The sequence below is a fragment of the Perca fluviatilis genome, chromosome 8, assembly GCF_010015445.1.
Source record: "Perca fluviatilis chromosome 8, GENO_Pfluv_1.0, whole genome shotgun sequence".
Lineage (NCBI taxonomy): Eukaryota > Metazoa > Chordata > Actinopteri > Perciformes > Percidae > Perca > Perca fluviatilis.
Window position 1 is genome coordinate 4,580,801 of NC_053119.1, and position 21,248 is coordinate 4,602,048.

The 21,248-nt window shown below is 44.0% G+C and overlaps 1 protein-coding gene across 1 annotated transcript in view; it reads left to right on the forward strand.

Moving 5' to 3' along the window:
- lsp1a (lymphocyte specific protein 1 a) overlaps positions 1-21,248 on the forward strand; it is a 70,258-nt gene that overhangs the window by 27,384 nt on the left and 21,626 nt on the right. Inside the window, 1 exon segment of the mRNA XM_039809086.1 lies at positions 14,284-14,430. Within this exon segment, the coding sequence (XP_039665020.1) occupies positions 14,284-14,430 (147 nt within the window).

The window sequence follows — 21,248 nt, forward strand, 5'->3', positions numbered from 1 at the left end:
TTTCCTGGTTCAGTTGAAACACGCCCCATAATGACAGCCCAACGGAGCAGCATCACACATAATCTGACTAGAATCCTAGAGTAGGACCACGTCAGGCTAGAAATGCCCATATTTACCAATACATAGTCTCTTTTTTTTCGTCATTTTTCAGTTTTCTTTGGGGTAGTTTTGGTTGTCTGGTCTGTTGGCGTCAGTTTGTCCTTTTGTGCTAGTCTTGCATCTCATTTATCACATCATTTTGGAGCGTTATTATCACCACATCTGTGTCTAAAACATTAGAAAATCAAAAGGCTCAAAGGCAAAACTTGTTAAAGAAGTCCGACTACAATCATCAGACCTGATAACGGTCTCTTAGTTGAGTTCATTCAGCTCGGGTGCTGCACCTAAACCTTATAAAAGTTCAGAGGGTAATTTTAATATATTAATATTTTCCAATAAAAAAATGAGTGATCCAGAAATGAGAATTCCCTCCAATATCGTGAATCCTATCGCATTTGCAATATCTGTCAAAAATAATCACTATTGGATCGTTTTTCTCATATCGTGCAACCCCCCAATTCTCAGGCCTTCTCCAAATCAAAGGAGCTGCCCGTGTGTCTCCATCTCTACAGCATCTCGGTAGCAGACGTGTTATCAGGCTGCTGCGCCGCTGGCCGAGCCAGGCTGCCCGGCTGTTTTTAATCAGCGCTCTCTGGGTGATGTCATCCAGGACGCATTCCTGCTTCGAAACAAACTGCCGTGACCCTTGACCCCTTAACCCCCCCCCCCCCCACACACACACACAGTCCTGTGTTTACAATACGTGGAGATAAGAGACTGAGGAATGTTTGGTTGGGGTGGAGTTGGCTGGTGAGTGATGGGGGCGCTGAACTCAACACCCGCAGGTTGTCTGCATTAAAATGACGGAGGGAGTGTAAACAGAGCGGGGTTTCCTGTTTCCAGGAGTCGTATCTGTGCGAGCGGACCAGCCTCGGTGTGACGTAAACACAGACGGCTCAATCCCCCCTCTGGTAGATCAGTACTAGAGCTGCAAAGATTAATCGATTGGTTGTCAACTATTTAATGAATCGCCAACTATAGTGATAATCGATTGATCATTTTGAGTACATTTTATAAGATGAAGGTAAAAGCTTGTGTGATGGCCGCTTGTTAAATGTGAATATTTTCTAGTTTCGTCTCTCCTCTGTGACATTTGAGGATGTCATCTTGGGCTTTTGGGAAACACTGATCCACATTTTTCACCATTTTCTGACATTTCAGACCCCAACCAGCTAATCGATTAATCGAGAAATTAATCAACCGATTAATAGACAAGGAAAATTGTTAGTTGCAGCCGTATACTGTACCCTTAAAGGAACACGCCGACTTATTGGGACTTTGTTTTATTCCCAGTATCCCCCAGAGTTAAGTCCATACATACCCTTCTCATCTCCGTGCGTGTCCTAACTCTGACGCACCCACCGCTAGCCTAGCTTAGCACAGATCCTGGAGGTAACCAGCTCCATCTAGCTTAGCACAGATCCTGGAGGTAACCGGCTCCATCTAGCCTAGCTTAGCACAGATCCTGGAGGTAACCGGCTCCATCTATCCTAGCTTAGCACAGATCCTGGAGGTAACCGGCTCCATCTAGCCTAGCTTAGCACAGATCCTGGAGGTAACCGGCTCCATCTAGCCTAGCTTAGCACAGATCCTGGAGGTAACCGGCTCCATCTAGCCTAGCTTAGCACAGATCCTGGAGGTAACCGGCTCCATCTAGCCTAGCTTAGCACAGATCCTGGAGGTAACCGGCTCCATCTAGCTTAGCTTAGCACAGATCCTGGAGGTAACTGGCTCCATCTAGCCTACTGCTCCCAATAAGTGACAAAATAACACCAACATGTTCCTATTTCCATGTTGTGATTTGTAGAGTCACAGCGTGTACAAATAAGGTCACATGACACACAGCCATCTTCTAACCGTATACATACTGGGAACTATATTCTCAGAAGGCGAAGCACTGCTACTCTCTGCTCCTCACCACGGGGCTTCTCAGGAGCTGCGAGCATATCCCTCCGCCCAAGTAGCAGCAGTAGCAGTGCTTTGCCTTCTGAGAATATAATATATCCCAATAAGTCAGCGTGTTCCTATAATGAACTTTCATTGGGTGGGTCCTAAAACACAGGGCTTTTAAGCCGGGGAGCAGAATTCATTTACGGGAAGAAGTTAAGGAGAAAACTCAAGACTTTTACCCAGGAAACGGGTGCTTTTGTCCCAGGAGTTCTACTTAAGGGCACCGCTGTTTTAACCCAATCTTAACTAGTCGTTTTGGTGCCTAAAATTAACTGTTGTCGCTGCATGACGGTCACTTTTTGTGGGCTAAACTTAAAGAGTGCATTGTTTCTGTCGCCCCCTGCCCCCCATGAGAAATTCTAAGTAATGACAACAAAAACTGTCGGCACATCCACATGATACAAGCCTTCAGTGATCGCGCACCCCCCCTCCCCCCCTCAACACTGTTTCTTGTAACCAAGGATACACGGAGGATTAATATCTTCACTCGAGTTTCTGTGTGCAGAAGTCACCGGCCGCCACAATCTTCTGAACATAGGCAAGGCAGCTTTATTTGTAGAGCACATTTCAGCAACAGGGCAATTCAAAGTGATTTACATAAAACATGAAAGAGCAGTTAGAAAAGGATAAAAAAAAACTACTAATTAAAACATTAAAAGACAAGAATAAAATTGACAGTGCAGTATAAGAATTTAAAGAAGCAAGAGATAAAATATGCGAATAAAAGTTACAGTGCAGTGTAAGAAATTAAACCCTTTAAAGAGCCATAGTCATACTGAGAAATACAGAGAGTTGTGTGGAGCGCCGAGCTGAGTCTTAATTAACTTTTTAGCAACTCATTTGTCAATGGCTTGAATGTAACGGACGTTCATTAAAGAAACATTAGAGAACTTTTCCCGCTTCGGTCCCCCTACAGGTTGGAAGTGGAATTGTCAATTACCGCTGTCGTAATGTCTCATTACATCTCATTCGAACTACAGATCCCCTACCCGATCTGGCAAACTTGCATAACGTAATGGTCAATTCTGCTTCCAACCTGTAGGGGGACTGTTGCTTTAATATCAAAACATTACGCACTAAAGCTTTAACGTCAACAACCGCTGAAACGATGTCCCCTCACGGTGCTCTGTACCCGGCTTAATTAAATTTAATAAAACGAATTGTTGTGCATAAGTTTTCAAACCTAAGCTGCAAAAGAGCTGATGTGCTGATGAGAAGAATACCAATTTTATTACTGAACATAACTGTTTTCATTAGGTTTTTCTGATAACACTACATAAGAACCCATGTTCAGGGTTCTAGAGTTACTGAAGAGATTGGAGAGGGTAAATCAATTCATCTTACACACAGCTTATTAATACAAAGGTTACTTGTACTTGTACATTAAGTGACCTTAATTACTAATGTGGGAACTGTATTAAACATGTTTTTCCCCCGGCATGAACCAGAATACTTTCCCAGCTCCTCTGGTCCCAAAGAAACGTTCAGGGCTTTCACCTCTTCACCTTCGCCCTCTTGGTTTTTAGCTGCTTGTCATTTTTTGGACATCTTCAGAGAAAATAAAGCTTTGCGTTCAATCGGATACAAAGTTTATTTTCTTTTGGACTTCACAGAGAGAGACTCTTGCTGCATTTTTTGGGGGGGGGGGATTTTGGTTTATTAAAGTTTACAATGAGGTTTTTATCTTCCCTGACGCTCGTCAACTTTTCATTCAATCATTCAACTCATATTCGAGAGGTCATTGAGGGGTGGCCCCTATTTACGACATCGAGTCAATTTACAAGGACAAAAACACAACCACACAGAGAGACACCATAAGAAAAATGGAAAGACAAAAACTTTCTGACTTGGAAAAGTTATTTGATGAATACACAATGATAATAAGGATGCAAAAAAAGTACAATTATGTAAAGCAGTTACAAGCAGAAGCTTGCAAGTTTAAAACCAGATTTAAAAAGTGTCCAAAAAGGCACTAGTGAGTTATTTTTAATTTTATTGGTTTATTTGATAGGGACCATGCATAATTATGAACATTGTTGTATAAAAAACACCATGTAAATATGCCAGAATTGGTAAAAAAAAAAAAAAACTACTTTTCATCTGCAGTCCCTATAGGCAGGTGACATAGGACTAACCTAGAGACAGCCAGCAGTCATACAGCACTCATTCACTACACATTAAAAGGTAAACCTAATGGTGACATATACATTGACAAAACATACATGATGACGCCCTCCACCTTGCCCCCCCCCCCCTCTCTCTTCCTCAATAGCTACAGACACAGAAATGGCAAATCCTAAGGAAAGCTCATTGTGGGACTGGCTCTAGTGGCTGTAGTTCTGCACCAAGGCTGGATTTCGGGAAAGAGACTTCAGATACAGTATTAGGGGACCACTAAGGCCTATATAAAAGAGAGTTCAGATACAGTATTAGGGGACCACTAAGGTCTATATAAAAGAGACTTCAGATACAGTATTAGGGGACCACTAAGGCCTATATAAAAGAGACTTCAGATACAGTATTAGGGGACCACTAAGGTCTATATAAAAGAGACTTCAGATACAGTATTAGGGGACCACTAAGGTCTATATAAAAGAGACTTCAGATACAGTATTAGGGGACCACTAAGGTCTATATAAAAGAGACTTCAGATACAGTATTAGGGGACCACTAAGGTCTATATAAAAGAGACTTCAGATACAGTATTAGGGGACCACTAAGGCCTATATAAAAGAGACTTCAGATACAGTATTAGGGGACCACTAAGGTCTATATAAAAGCACCCAAAGAGCTCCATGTCATGGGACCTTTTTAACAGTGAAACAGTGAAGCAATAGCCCTGACTAGTGTGTAGTCATTCTGGATGAGGTCATTCATGTTTGTCAGGTCACTCTGACGTGTTGGATGACTGCACGTCTCTTGCCCGTCCTTCTAAAAAGTCAAACTGAAGTTCAAGGCTTCTTCCCAACAACTCGTTGGCTGACTTATGTTCTGGGAAGTGTCGTTGGCTTTGTTGTCGTCGTTGTGGGAGAGTGATTCAGGGCCCTCGTCGCCGCCCCGACTTGCCTCAACACAACGGTGACTTCATCCCACAAACGTCTTTCCAGCGTCCTCGTCTGCCCGCCGGCTGAAAGCGCACCGTGTTATTACGGTGTCACTCAGCCGCCTCCGATGACAGCATGTGTGCTCACAAAAAGAGCAGCTAATACTTTTAACCTCTTCTCCGCCTGACGGGCGAATCCCTCTCTCACGCTCCTTCCGGCGAGACGAATAAAGTCGAAACCTGAACAAGTGCAGACAGACGGAGAGCAACAACATGTGGTGGCGTGATGGCAGGTGGTGCTGCGGCTTTGTTGCTTCTGACGTCGGTGATCTCAGAGCTGAAGTCTTTGTGGCCACAAAATCTGCCAGCAACCAGCTGTGTCTCCAAAACACGGGAAGCGTGTTTTGTTAAAGAAAAAGCCAAACTTTTTGGGATACCGTTCCCTCATTTCTTCAGTCAGATGAGAACAGGGATGTCAGCTCTGTGCGTCCATCTAGCCTAGCTTAGCACAAAGACTGGAAGCAGGTGGGAACTGCTAGCCCAGCATCCATCAAAAGAGAAGAAATACACCTTTCAGCACTCAGTCGGTCTTATTCATGTTAGTCTGAAGTTTATGAACGTAATTTCTACAGCTGAAGTGATTAGTCGATGGACTGTAAATTAATGTGCAACTATTTGGTCAAATGATGAATAGTTTCAGTCGTTTTTTTTTTTTTTTTTAAGCCCAAAACAAACCACTATACCCTGGTTTCAGCATCTACAACATGAGGACTTTGTGTTTCTTTGATGGTAAATTTAATATCTTTAGGTTTAGTACTTGCCGAGAAACTGTGTCCCTACCGGATGTGAGTCGAGTGCAGATGAGAGTTGTGCATGAGTCACTTTGCGACAAGTAGCCTCCAAGAACCCGCTAACGAGAGACTTCTGTAATGTCAATACAATAGAAATGGACCTACGTAATGAAGTTGGTTCACTGCTGGCTACAAGTTAGCAATCAATCCCAACAAAGGCTGTCACTTGAGTGGCGTTTGGAGCCAACATTAGCGATCAAACAATCGCATATAGCTACGTTTTCTAAATTATTTCAATCTTCTGTTATTGTTTGTAATGAGAAGTTTATTTTATGGATTTCACAATTTCAGTATGACACAGCCTTGGCGTTATGTTGTAAACCGTTCTATAGTTTTTTCAGAGTCAGATGAGAAGAGGGATGTCATGTCATCTCGGTGTCCTGTTAGCCTAGCTTAGCACAAATACTGGAAGCAGGGGGACGAAAACACATTTTAATAGTTAAAAATACACCTTTCAACCCTCAAGTCTGTCTGATTTGTTAGTACATATATGAAGTGTATAGATGTAATTTCTAGAGCTGAAACGATTAGTCGTGTGACAATAATTATATTGGCAACTATTTTTGTTAATTGGTGAATCGTTAGTCATTTTTCAAGCAAAAAAACAAATCTCTACTTACAGCATCTGTTTGTATTATGTGTTTTTCATTAATGCTAAAAGTGGGTTTAGGACACAAAACGAGCTGCATGAAGACGCCAGAGATTTGAATGGGCATTTTTTTCCTAAATGATGAAAGGATTAATGGAGAAACTTATTGTTTGACTAATTGGCAATGAAAGTAGTAATCAGTTGCAGAACTGGTCATTTCTATGAGACGGTTTGTTTGCTTCAATGGGCCAGAGCACTTTGGTTTACATTTCAATAAGCACCAAAAACAACCAAAATTCAATTAAAGCAGTGAACTGATCCTTAATTCTACTACTTGGGGCAATTTGGTTGAAATAAACTCATATTTCTGATATAGAAAACTTAAATTTGACCCGTAGACAATAGGAGGGTTAAATCTACAGACTCCAGCTCTTCGCTGGTCTCGCTGCTCCCTCAATCGACTTCTCTTCGCACTTACCTGCAGCGCTCAAAGGCTCGGAGTCGGCCTTTAATCTGAGGAGGCGTTGATGGAGGCAGCGTGCTCAGTCTTGCCTCTGGTGTCAGTTTACACAGACAGCTACACAAACTGGCTCGACTCCCGCTGAGGAAGTGAAAGTGTTCTCTCTGCATGTTGTAATTGTCTGGAGACACCAGCAGTGGTGGAAGAAGTATTCAGATCCTTTTCTTAAAGTTAAAGTACTAATACCACACTGTAAAAAAAAAAAGTCCTACATTGAAAATGTTACTAAAGTATCATCTGGAAAATGTAGTTAAAGAGCTCATATTATGCTCATTTTCAGGTTCATAATTGTATTTAGAGGTTGTACCAGAATAGGTTTACATGGTTTGTTTGTCAAAAAACAAACTTTTTGTTGTTCTGCACATTTTTCACCCTGTGTGTTGAGCTCTGTTTTAGCTACAGAGTTGGACATCTCACTTCTGTTCCATCTTTGTTGGGAGTCGCACATGTGCAGTAGCTAGGTAAGGACTACTAGCCAGTCAGAAGCAGAGTATGAGGGCGTGCCCTGACAGTACCTAGGTAAGGACTACTAGCCAGTCAGAAGCAGAGTATGAGGGCGTGCCATGCTAGCAGCTAGGCGAGCATTATAACGTGTGTTACAAAGTGACGATGTTTGTCTCTGAAGTAAAGGCTGGACTACAGTAGAGCTGTTTGGAGCAGTTGGTGAACAGTGTTTTCTGTTGGGGATGGTAAGTCCCTTTGGGGGTGAGGGGGGGGGGGGGGGTTTGGACTTTTTCTCTTTGTAAACCTACAACGTGCACAAAAAAGACACAACACAATAAAGGAAAGGAGAAAAAGCTAGAAAGCATAATATGAGCACTTTAAAGTATTAAAAGTAAAGAACTCTCCTCCCATTGTAGGAAGTGTAACATTTTATAAACTGCATGTGTTCTGTGTGCAGGAATCTGAATGTGTAAAGTAACTAGTAACTAAAGCTGGAACAGATGAATGTAGCGGAGTAACTAAAGTAACTAGTAACTAAAGCTGGAACAGATGAATGTAGCGGAGTAACTAAAGTAACTAGTAACTAAAGCTGGAACAGATGAATGTAGTGGAGTAACTAAAGTAACTAGTAACTAAAGCTGGAACAGATGAATGTAGCGGAGTAACTAAAGTAACTAGTAACTAAAGCTGGAACAGATGAATGTAGTGGAGTAAAAAGTCTAATATTTCTCTCTGAAATGTAGCAGAGTAGAAGCAGTAAGTGGCATGAAAAGAAAAGGAGTAAAGTAAAAGTACCTTATTTTTTTTTTTTTTTTTTTGGGACTTAGTTACATTCCACCGCTGGGAGAGAGGCAACGTTTACAGGAGCAGTCCAGACCGCTCTCAGGGTTTCTCATGATTAGACGACACGAGCCAGAGAAACAGATTTAGATTTGATAAAACGCAGAAGGGGAAGGAGGAAGTAAAGCTGCCGGTAATCCCGGTACTTTAGAATCACTCTGAGAGGGGAGGGGGGCGGGGGGGTCTTAATTATTTAGTGTGAATCAGATGTTTGAGCCGGGGCCCGAGCAGCACAGCGCTGATTTACAGAAAGGAAACCCAACGAGAGTTTAGCTCTAACAGCCTGCTGGGTCGAAGCCCGGCAGATTTCAACAGCCAGACTGCAGCGCAAACTGACAGACCAGAGCCAATTGGCCACCTACGCTCCGCTGGCCTCTCTCCGCTGGCCTCTCTCCGCTGGCCTCTCTCCGCTGGCCTCTCTCCGCTGGCCTCTCTCCGCTGGCCTCTCTCCGCTGGCCTCTCTCCGCTGGCCTCTCTCCGCTGGCCTCTCTCCGCTGGCCTCTCTCCGCTGGCCTCTCTCCGCTGGCCTCTCACTAGTCTCTCCGCTGGCCTCTCTCCGCTGGCCTCTCTCCGCTGGCCTCTCTCCGCTGGCCTCTCTCCGCTGGCCTCTCACTAGTCTCTCCGCTGGCCTCTCTCCGCTGGTCTCTCTCCGCTGGTCTCTCACTAGTCTCTCCGCTGGCCTCTCTCCTCCTCCGCTGGCCTCTCACTAGTCTCTCCGCTGGCCTCTCTCCTCCGCTGGTCTCTCACTAGTCTCTCCGCTGGCCTCTCTCCTCCGCTGGCCTCTCACTAGTCTCTCCGCTGGCCTCTCTCCGCTGGCCTCTCACTAGTCTCTCCGCTGGCCTCTCACTAGTCTCTCCGCTGGCCTCTCTCCGCTGGTCTCTCTCCGCTGGTCTCTCACTAGTCTCTCCGCTGGCCTCTCTCCTCCGCTGGCCTCTCACTAGTCTCTCCGCTGGCCTCTCTCCGCTGGCCTCTCACTAGTCTCTCCGCTGGCCTCTCTCCTCCGCTGGCCTCTCTCCTCCGCTGGCCTCTCTCCTCCGCTGGCCTCTCTCCTCCGCTGGCCTCTCTCCTCCGCTGGCCTCTCTCCGCTGGCCTCTCACGGCCAGACTTTTCTCCACGGCGCTGTGGAATAAGGTCTGGCTACACCACAGATGCATACAGCAGTAGTTCTCCCTTTTTTTTCCAATTATGTTCCCACTTTGAACAGTGTTTTTTTCTAAGCCATGTACCCCCTAACCAGTGCAAATAATTTTTGGTAGAATGGGGGGGGGGGAAAAAAGTCTCTATAAAGAGGAAGAATACAGCGATGTCAGAGATTGATTTACTAAACAGCCTTGGACCTGGAAAACATTTAAATGCTGATTAAACTACAAAACCTTGAAAAAGACGGTAGAAAGAAGGAAGTATGGCAAGAATATGTCATAGTAAAAAAACAACAACAAAGAAAACAGAAATAGGGAAGGCAACACTGGGGCGACAAAATTTAAGTAAGCGGCAAACAGAAAAAGAACTTTGAAAAAAAGACAGAATAAAGTCAGGAAGAAAGGCAAGAATGTCAAAACAAACGATAAAACCTTCAAAAAAGCAACAAACTTCAAAAACGGCGACAAAAACTTTGCCAATCTTACGTACCACCTGCAGTCCTCCAAAGTACCCTTAGGGCAGGGGGGGGTCAAACTCATTTTCCCAGAGGGCCACACTGGAAAAAGAGGATCACACCAAGAGCCAGACATGGAGAGTTTGATGTGCTTTTGTAACTGCATGTCACTTTATTTTAAAACATTTTGGTAGCTTTTTTTTTTTTGTTCCGACTTGTCACCTTTTCTGTACATTATTGCTTTTCTAACATTTTTGTACGCTTTTTGTCACATTTTTGTTGACATGAAGCACTACAAAAGTCATCAAAAGAGTTCCTTAGCCATCGTAGAGTTTAGCAAAACAATGATTACATTGTTTTTTTAACTTGTTCTCAGCCTGAATATGAAAACTCTCTCTCTCTGCTTCTTCTGGGGGAATTTCTGACACACACACACAGAAATATACACACACGGACAAATAAATACACACACACTGACAAATACACACACAGACAAATAAATGCACACACACACGAGTCTCAGAGTTGGCAAATCTGTCATAGGTCTGCTTTGAATGTCAGGTAATTGCATTTTAAAAAACACTTTTCCTGTGTTTTTGGTTTGGCGCACAACTATGCGTTGCCAAAATCTATTGTGAACCCAAATTGATATACGGGCCGGATCTAAATCTGCAACGTGCCGGATTTGGCCCGCGGGCCTAGAGTTTGACACATGTGCCCTATAGGGGGACACGTACCCCCATTTGATAAACCCTGCATTACAGGATAGTTGGCTCTGATTTGTTTGCGTTTCTTTAAACCAATCCCAATCGTCTTTGGCGGCGCTGAGCTCCGGATGCAGCGACGGTGGCTCTGCTAAATAGTCTCGGGAAGGAACTGGTTCTGGTGGAACATCTGCACCCCGCTAAGGAAAACGCCACATCCGATATTACATGAAGCTAACTGTTGACACAAACCAGTACCGTGAGCTATTTAAATCAGCTGATACATGTTAAACCTCATTGGCTCTGACCAGTGGATCTCCGTGTGTACTTCGTCCACAGCAATCCCACCAATCAGTGCCCTTTATTTGACATTTTTTAGGCATGAAAGGGGAGGGAGAGGGCGTGCAGCAAACTGCCGTAGGTCAGAATTGTAGCCTCTGTACATGGGGCGCACGTTCTTTCCAATTGAGCTACCCAGGCGCCCCATATATTATTAAATCTTTATAATCGTTCCCCGAGAGAACCAAGCAGGCCTGCCTTGTTGCACAATCAAAACGTTCTTCAAAACTTGACCTTTTCAGCGTGCAGCCCGTTAGCTTTAGTTAGACCGAGAATAACGCTAACACTGACGGGACTCCCACAGGATCACATAATTATATAATGTATAATACCATACAGATGGATATTGCAACAGAAATGGAGGTTGAGTTTGTTTACATTTTTTGCCACATTGTTGGAAAGACTTTGAGCTTTTACTTGAGTAACATTTTTAATTCATGACTTTTACAGAGAGTATTCAAACTGCGTGGTATTGCTACTTTTACTTAAGTAAAGGATCTGAAAACTTCTTCCACCCCTGAACAAATCTGACGTGTAGAAGCGCAGCGTTTCAGAGGTCTGGAAACTTTTCATTTGTCCGACACTGCAGGAACCGCCCCGACGCTTGCCGGAGAATTTCTGACCCACATTCAGCTGTTCACGGGCCTCTCCACCTCCGTCTCTTCCTCCATTTCCTGTCTGCTCGTCGCTGCGTTTGCCCACAGGAAGGACAGAGACCCAAACGGAGGATGAGGAAGTGATGTATCGGTTAAAGACCTCAGCATCACCACCCACAGCTCAAAGATGGTCAGAGGGTCGGAGGTCACAGCGTGGCCCCCTCCAGCCTTAATCGATCCCTCCGTTAAAGAAAGATGAGGAACAGATGGAGCTGTGAGGGATCAGTTAGTGACCCTGGAGCCAAATGGGAGTTTAGTAACTCGACACCAGTGCAGCCACATGGAGCGTATTGAGCTGTTAGTCTTGAAAACAGGATAAACATCGACACAGACCGGCTCACACTCGCAGAGCTTAAGATGTCTGAGATACTCAGAGTGAGAAGTTAATACCCAGAAAGCAACACAGGTTGCTCCTCAAACCACTTTAATTACATCTGTTGCCACTACAGTGGGGACATATCAAGTAAAAGTCCTGCTTTTAAATTCTTAAAGTGCCCATATTATGAAAAAAGAATCCCTTTTTCTGGTGATTTGGAGTTATTTTGTCTCTGATGCTTCCACAATAATACAAAATGTAAATAAACTAACAAAGTCCCCATGAGACAAAGGACAATACAAGGGTTAAAGTCACTACTCGCTCCGAAGATAATCACCATCACTCTCTACCACACACACCGACCAGCCGGCCGACCGTCGGCAGAAAAGCCAGTGTGACTGATCGGTCTCCCAGAGTCGGTCCAAAAAGTTCCTCAAAACACACCGAAGAGACGAGAGGTAATACGTCTCTAACAGCAGGCGGCGCTAATCTGTATTGTTGCCCAAAAAATGAAAACCGGCAGCTGATTGGACGAACGCGTCACGTGGGTCTGGCTTCTCCGGAAATTCAAAACCAGACTGTGATGGCAGCTCGTTCAGAATACGATATCTCATATTGGACTAAAACAGTTCACCGAAATGTGTTTCTGAAAACATTTTAAGCGAGAAATAGGCCGTGCAGTTGCTGAATCTGTCTTCATTTCAGATCAACAAAAGATTTTCCTCATTTTGAGAGAGCAGTCACGCTCATCCCGCTCGCCATTTCCGGGTGAGTCCCGACTGCCCTGTCTCCGACTGAACATGTCAAGTCGACCAAAGTGAACGCCGACAGCCCCCCAGACTGGCGACGGCACGGGACGCACCGAACAGACTCGAGTCACCGACCTCGCCAGGCTGTCCAGACGGCCGATTATCAGCCTGGTGTGTCCGGGCCTTTTAGAGATCGATGCACACACCGATGCACGAGTATAAACGTCAGGCCACCTACGGCGAAGGCTCTGCGTGGAGCCTCCGCAGGACCATGAATCAGACCGTGACCCCTCTGAAACATGCATTGGTACCATGTCGTCACCAGCTGAGGTGAAGTTGTTGAATTAAAGCTCCCAGTGTCCATGTTAAGAGGGTCATTCGTGCACGTTTGAGTGTTCACATTTGGCTCTTGGTCTCCGGATAAATAAAGATTAACTGTTTTGTAATAAATACTGTGATGTCACGCTGTAGAGGCAAAGCGCACGTGTGTTTATCCCACAGATAAACATTTCTGATCCGAGGCCCGGCAGATGTCGGGTCTCAGCCTCTTCACAGGACTCTTTATGTTGAGAAAGAGAGGAGGCTGAGGGCCGCCCGGGAGTCCGTCAGCGTGCCGGGTGTGATGCGTGACAAATGTTTGACGTTTTTAAGCTTTCATCGTTCACCACAAGTGATGAAAGACGTCATCTGTGAGGAGCAATGCGATTAAAAACGTACTTATTAAGTGTAAAAGTCAGCATTTAGGGGATTACTTCTACAAGTGTTCAGGGATTTGGGGGAATTCGGGGGTTGTAGCATCGAGTTTCTCACACGTTCACGTTTTAGCTTTAAATTGGTTGATTCATTTCTGAGCACATCTGTTCTGCCAGCACAAATTACATATATTTTTTTTTTATCGATTAATCAGTTGATTTTGATAATCAAAATCCTTTCAGTCCCTCTTCAAGCAACAATACTGAACTTTCTTTTTGTTGCTTTTCTGTTTTTATATCTCTGCAAACTGAATATTGTAGTGTTTTGACAAAAGAAGTGATTTGAAGTTATGTCACATTAAGTAAATGTCATTTTAATCATGAAAATAATTAGTTTCAAACAAAGAATCATTTAATTTAATCAAATCTATTTTGTGTGCGTATATGTTTGATAATCTACATAATCTCTCTCAATTGGTTATTTTTGATTGGCTGGTTATCTTCAGTCTGATCCTTATCTGTCACTATGAAAGTGGGGAAGCACTTCTGGATGGATTAAGATTTAACATAATTTATACAAGATAAGATGGATATTTTTCTCGGGTTAAATGTAAAATCTTTGTACTAGAGTCCAGACCTTTGGAGTTTGGTACTAGAGTCCAGACCTTTGGAGTTTGGTACTAGAGTCCAGACCTTTGGAGTTTGGTACTAGAGTCCAGACCTTTGGAGTTTGGTACTAGAGTCCAGACCTTTGGAGTTTGGTACTAGAGTCCAGCAGACCTTTGGAGTTTGGTACTAGAGTCCAGACCTTTGGAGTTTGGTACTAGAGTCCAGACCTTTTGGAGTTTGTACTAGAGTCCAGTCCTTTAACTGTAGCGTGTCGTCCCTCGGCTGCAGGCTGACGGCTCAGAGGAGCGTGGAGGATGCAGAGGAGGTGGAGAGGGAGCAGCGCCGGAGAGCTCGGGAGGCGTCCCGCTGGACCAACGGCGGCTCGCTGCCGGCTCAGTCTTCACTGGAGAACGAGACGCCGGCAGAGGAGAGCATGTAAGTACAGCAAGGCTGCAACTAACCACTACTTTCATAGTCTATTAATCTGAGAATTATTTTCTGAATGGATTAGTTGGAATCCAAAGTAGGAATCTGTTCTCGGTGCCCAACCCTACCAACGGCACATTCAAATCATTCAACAAGCATTCTCCGACGGGAGCCAGGGGGCAAGAGAACGATATCGTAAATCATGATACGATAAATTTGATTTTTTTTAAATTTGATTTTAAATCAATCAAAATGTATTTATATAGCACTTTACAGCGACCAGCCGGTTTATACCTTGACCTTAGTACTTGTAAAACTCGCTGATTTGAAGAACGCAATGACCGGTTGTGCTCCCGCAAAGTACTCCGACAAATACTCCGGGGCCAGACCATTTAAGGCCTTGAAAGCAAACAATAAAATATCTAAATCTATTCTAAAACGCAGAGGAAGCCAATGTAGAGTGTGGAGAACGGGAGTGATATGTGCACGTCTAGATGTATTATTGTTATACTTTGTAATACGTGCCCGAACAGGCGAGTGGGTTGATATATTTACTTGCCCCACGTGGCGTTTTACATTCCCCAGGCCATAGGGCAACTCTTATTGTTGAACCCTTTCAGGGTGACGATAGCATTGATTTATGAAGGGGGAAAAAAAAATTATAACGAAATATGGAGGTACAAAGTTTCTGCCCGACAGCGACAAAATATAACTTGGAACGCTCGTTGAATTCCTTGTTCGTGTCATCATGGGAACCCAGGAAGTTATTAAGTGCAGAACATTCTCCTTCGCCTCACGTCCAACGACTTCCTGTACAAGCTGCTGACTGTGTTATTCTTTCTGGTGATAACTGCACATTTTTAAAGAGCTCTTCGTCATGTTTCCCAGCTGTGAAACCCCCAAAGCTGCTCGTCGTACGCTCACGCATGGCTGCGTTCATAAAACAAATGTTTCCATTGGGAGACGCCGCAAACGGCCTTGTCCCTCCCGCCGCGCAGCTGACATGAAGAACACACACACACACACACACACACACACACACACACACACACACACACACACAGTGCATCTCAATATCTTTGTGGGGACCCGTCATTGACCTAATGCATTCCCTAGCCCCTTACCCTTACCTTAACCATCACCACTAAATGCCTAACCTTAACCCTTACCCTAAGCTTAACCATCACCACTAAATGCCTAACCTTAACCCTTACCCTAAGCTTAACCATCACAACTAAATGCCTAACCTTAACCCTTACCCTTACCTTAACCATCACCACTAAATGTCTAACCTTAACCCTTACCCTCACCCTAACCATAACCTAATTCTATCCCTAATCCTAAAACCAAGTCTTAACCCTCAAACAGCCTTTTAAACTCGTGGGGTCCAGCATTTTGGTCCCCACAAAGCTGTCGGGACCCCACAAGTATACTGGAATCAGGGTTTTTGGACACCATGAATGTAGTTAAACAAGAACACGCACGCACACACACACACACACACACACACACACACACACACACACACACACACACACACACGCACACACACAGCTGCTTTCTCATTACACAACCACAGAGGAATGTTTACTACAAAGCGTCTCCACCGAGTCAAAGCGTTTGTGGCTTTTCGGATGACTTTTTAATTTCAGACTCTAAATAACAGCCTGCGCCTCGAACACCTTCTCCTCCGTCACTTCACAGACTCGGCCGGTCTCAGGCTGGCGGTGGCTCAACGTGAAGCTGTAATAAAAGGGTTTTCTGAAGCAAAGTGATGTAATGCTGTTTGAAATCCCTTTTCTGCTGCTTGCTTTCTAGTCAAGAGCTGGCAAGTTTGAACTAAGGCTGCAACTAACGATTATTTTTCAATGCGATATAATCTGTTTATTTTCTAGATTTTTCGCTCAGTTGTGTGGTCTATAAAATGTCAAATGGTGAAACTTGTAGATCAGTGTTTCCCAAAAAGCCCAAGATGACGTCCTCAAATGTCTCGTTTCTTCCACAACTCAAAGATATTCAGTTTACTGTCAGAGAAGAGACTAGAACAATATTCCCATTTAACAAGTGGACATCTGAAGTTTTACATTCATAAGAAATGACAGACTGATTAATCGATTTTCCAAAAAAATAGTAGAATAATTTGTTTGACAACCAATTGATTAATCTTTTGTAGCTCCAGTGTGAACCCACGGATGTCGGTTGAAGTAGCCATCAATCTATTGCTCAAATTAAACTGTCGAGTTACATGAACGAGTCTACATCTGATAATCTAATCTTTATCAATATCGACCATGACGTGTAAGTCTTTTAATACTGTCTGACTTCCTGTCTCTCGGCTCAAAGTCCATTGGTTCCTCATAAAGATCTAAATATTTAGAAACGCACATAAATGCTGTGTTCCAGCCTACACGACGGACCTCAAATGTTCCACCTAAAGGTCCAACTGATCGCCAATCCAAATTCATTCACTGTGTGATTTGTACTATCTGCTGCACAACAAATTCCCCCATTGGGGGACAAATAAAGGAATTTGAACCATCGACCCTAACTTCATGAAGTAGGAGTTGCATGAAGTAGAAGTAGTCTTGACGTCGCGCATAAATGGCAGCACCCCTGGATGTGCATATTGTAAATGGTCAACAGGTCAACTAAAACGCAACGTGGTGTAACCTGACGCGCCAGATGGTTTGGCACAGAACCATCTGAGTAAAAGTCTTAACTTTGTATTATTGCATGTCTCATAGCTTTCTCCCATACAGTTTGGTTGACATAAAACCCTAAAGTCAGCAAAACAGTTTTTTAGCCATCGTAGAATTTAGAAAGTCATGAACACATTTCAACAACAGCATTTTTTAAAAGCAGCTACCTCCCAGCTGACTCAAAAAACCAGGTTCAAAGCCTGAATATTAAAAATCTCTGCTTCTGCGGGGAATTCTGAGTCTCAAAGTCGGCAAATCGGTCAAATTATCCACGGCAGTGTCGCATAATTACAGTATGAATTACAGTATTTGGTGTGGTGCAGAAGAACTAGTGGTGCACAACTAGTTGGGCTAACATTTGCTGTGAACTTAAATTGAAACGAAGGGCCGGATCAAAATTTGCAAGGGGCCGGATTTGGCCCCCGGGCCTTGAGTTTGACACATGCGCTGTAAGTGAAGCACATTATGACTACTAGCAACGGAAATCCTGCAAGAGGATCTGACGATGAGAAGAGCACAATGAGGTAAAACAGAGGCGGAGGTGTGACCTGACGGATGTGTCTCGACCTCGACTCGCTCACTCCGGTCAGGAATCTGTCCAGTTGTCGAGACGCACGCAGAGATGTCGCTGCTCGTTAAGGCCCATTAGCTGCTGGGTGACTCTCATCGTGCTGCGGGGGCTCTGTCGGCCGGCCGAGCGTCTTAATCATCTGGGGAATGCTGAGTGAATTCCTTTCTGCCAGCTCCTGGGAACACTAAACACACTTTTATTAAGTTTCCTCAGCGGGAGGGGGAGCAGCCGGAGATGCTTTGTTAATTATTGACAATGTGTCTGACCAAAAGTTCACTTTATCAACACTTAAAAGTTCCAACTTTAAATACCAAGTTATTTAGGTCGTACTGTATGTTGCAGTGATTTCCCTGCAGAGGGGCGCAGGTGCAGCTGTGCGGAGGCTCCGCGTCGATGGATGATTTACTCCGACACATCCTGCGTTCAGACCACAGCGCTGGCGGGAGCGGCAGGGTTAATCTACGACGTTCAAATATTTAATCAGACTCCACAAATACTGTCCATTCTGTTATTTCTAACGCTACGTTATTTTTAGAGATGTTCTGATACAGCTACTAGTATCGGTATCGGGTCCGATACTGCCTAAAACGCTGGTATCTGCATCGGGAAGTACTGGAGTTCATGCACCGATCAGATACCATGTAATAAAGCACTAAAGAAAATCTACGTTAAAGTAGTTTAAGTTCTTTTTCACTTATAACTGACTGTCAAACTGGAGAATAAAAAAGTTCTGGGGCATTCATTGTTTGTGTTTGTTCGTTTCACGAAGAGTTTAACCTGAGCCAGACATACAAAGATAGAAATCATGTCACATCCATAGAGATAGTAGTATACAGCTGTTATACATCATATCACATCCATACAGGGATAGTAGTATACAGCTGTTAAACATAATAAAATATGACCCACTGGTATCGGATCGGTACTCTGTATCGGCCGATACGCAATTTCAGGTATCGGAATCGGTATCGGGAAGCAAAAAAATGGTATCGGGCCATCTCTAGTTATTTTCTAATATAGTTTATGAATACATTTCTCTGACGTTGAATTATCTTGAGTCATTGTCTCGTGTTTCCTACCCACATTGTCATTCCCAACTTGTCAAATGCTGACACTTGGTCACTTTTTAACACTCTGGGTAACCCTTTGGTGTCATTTTATTAATGTGCACGGTATAACCGCTTGGTTAGGTTTAGAAAAAGATCGTTGGTGGATTTGAAAGATGTAGGTTAAGTCGTACGCAGGAAATGAGCGGGACACCCACCCTGGTCCCCATGGGCGAAAGTCTTGTGTTGTAACCCTTCTACCAATTTATGCTTCTGCGTTAAATCGACGCCTTGGCTACGTACGTGGAGATACCGACACTACGCCGTAGCTTGATGTCACCTCTCGAAAAATGTAACTACACATTGCTCGGCCGTGGCTTGGTAGCGTTGCATTTCTCCCGACTCATTTCCTGGTTCTCCTTCTCATTAACAACATGAAATCAAGGAGAGGGTTAACTTTTCCTGCTCCAGATTTCCCGCTGTGGTCAGAAAGAACAGGGGGAGACACGATGATTCTAGAGTCGCTAGTTGCTGCGAACAAAATCGGTCACTCTCACTCGCTCTACCACACACACACTTCCCACACACATGCCCCACATACACATGCCGGCCCTGCTATTCTCTCAAAGAGATCGACGCACACACCAGCGCACAAGTATAAACTTCAGACCACTTACGTAGGCTATGATGAAAGCTCTGCGTGGAGCCTCCGCAGAACCATAAATCAGACTTTACGCTCTGAGTTTCGGACTTTATGGTCCGTACCGTTGTCTCCGTTCCGTTGTCGCTCTTCATACTTACTACTTACTTACCTACACTCGTGATGTGGTTCAGTCCTCTGTCCTGAGTCCCCGATGAGGCCCCCTGATACTAGTCGGCTTTATGTCTACTGATGATACTGTATTTCATCATAGTTGCATTTTATTCGTCTTTGATCGGTAAAACATTAAAATCTCATTGTGTAGAAATGGCTATATAATGAAAGACCTGCAGTTATGACCCACTTCATGAATACACTTTGTGAAATAAATGTCAAAGAATCCCAGACACATTCCTAATATCACTGACCAGTTTTCCATTTCCTGTTTTTACTGGTTTGTTATTTCAGCTGAGGCAGAGGCTAATCTCTGTTGCTAATGTCTCTGTGATTACAGAAGCTAATCAGTGGAGAAATGTTTGACCCTGCACTGTTTAATCTGCTGCACCGCTGATATGTTTCAGCTGTTAAACTTGGAACATAGAGGCGGAAATGGTGACGCAACGCTCTTCAAATGAACAATGTATAGACTTACACAAAAGCAATATATCGGTCATCACTTATGACCCACTAAAAGTGTGTGGTGTGTCCATGAACCGTTCTGATTCAGAGTCATTTAATTGTCATACTTCCCTGTTTACTTACACACAAAGAAAATAAATACTGTTCTCTACCTGCAGTGCTACAGGAAAAGACAATCATACAGCTTTATGCAAGAATACAAAGACTTCCATCTATCCATCTATCTAGCTAGCTTTATGGTGCTCAACACATAATATGTAAATTGGCGAAGTCCGTTCATCTTTATTTATATACGATCCGGTATCGTACCGGTACTACTAAAAAACATTTCTGGGTTCCTGGCGGCCTTTCAGGTCTGTAACCTATTACAGAACCGACACTGAATGGATTTTAAAACCATAGACTGTATAATATTAATGGACAATTCATCCGGTTCGGTGAATTGCTGCAAATGCGGAAGTGCCTTAAACCTGCATCCTATCTGAATACCAGCAGGGGGAGACTCCTTAAACCTGCATTATATCTGAATACCAGCAGGGGGAGACTCCTTAAACCTGCATCCTACCTGAATTCCTGCAGGGGGAGACTCCTTAAACCTGCATTATATTTGAATACCAGCAGGGGGAGACTCCTTAAACCTGCATTATATCTGAATACCAGCAGGGGGAGACTCCTTAAACCTGCATCCTACCTGAATTCCAGCAGGGGGAGACTCCTTAAACCTGCATCCTATCTGAATTCCTGCAGGGGGAGACTCCTTAAACCTGCATCCTATCTGAATACCAGCAGGGGGAGACTCCTTAAACCTGCATCCTATCTGAATACCAGCAGGGGGAGACTCCTTAAACCTGCATTATATCTGAATTCCTGCAGGGGGAGACTCCTTAAACCTGCATCCTATCTGAATTCCTGCAGGGGGAGACTCCTTAAACCTGCATCCTATCTGAACTCCAGCAGAGGGCGACACGTGCGGCTGCAAAAGGAGTTTGGTTTGTGTCGAAGTCTATGAGAAAGTGACCCACTTCTCACTTGATTTATTACCTCAGTAAACATGTTGATAATGACTTTATGGTCTCAATCGCTAGTTTTAGGTCTTCTGCAACACAGAATGATAATTTTTTGAATTACGTCTCGCTGATTTTAAAATCAGTGATAAAGCAGGGGGTGTGATTGCCAGTGAAAGTGTGTAACCTAATGTAGAGTGTAAGCAGCATTGCCAACTCTCAGCTAAC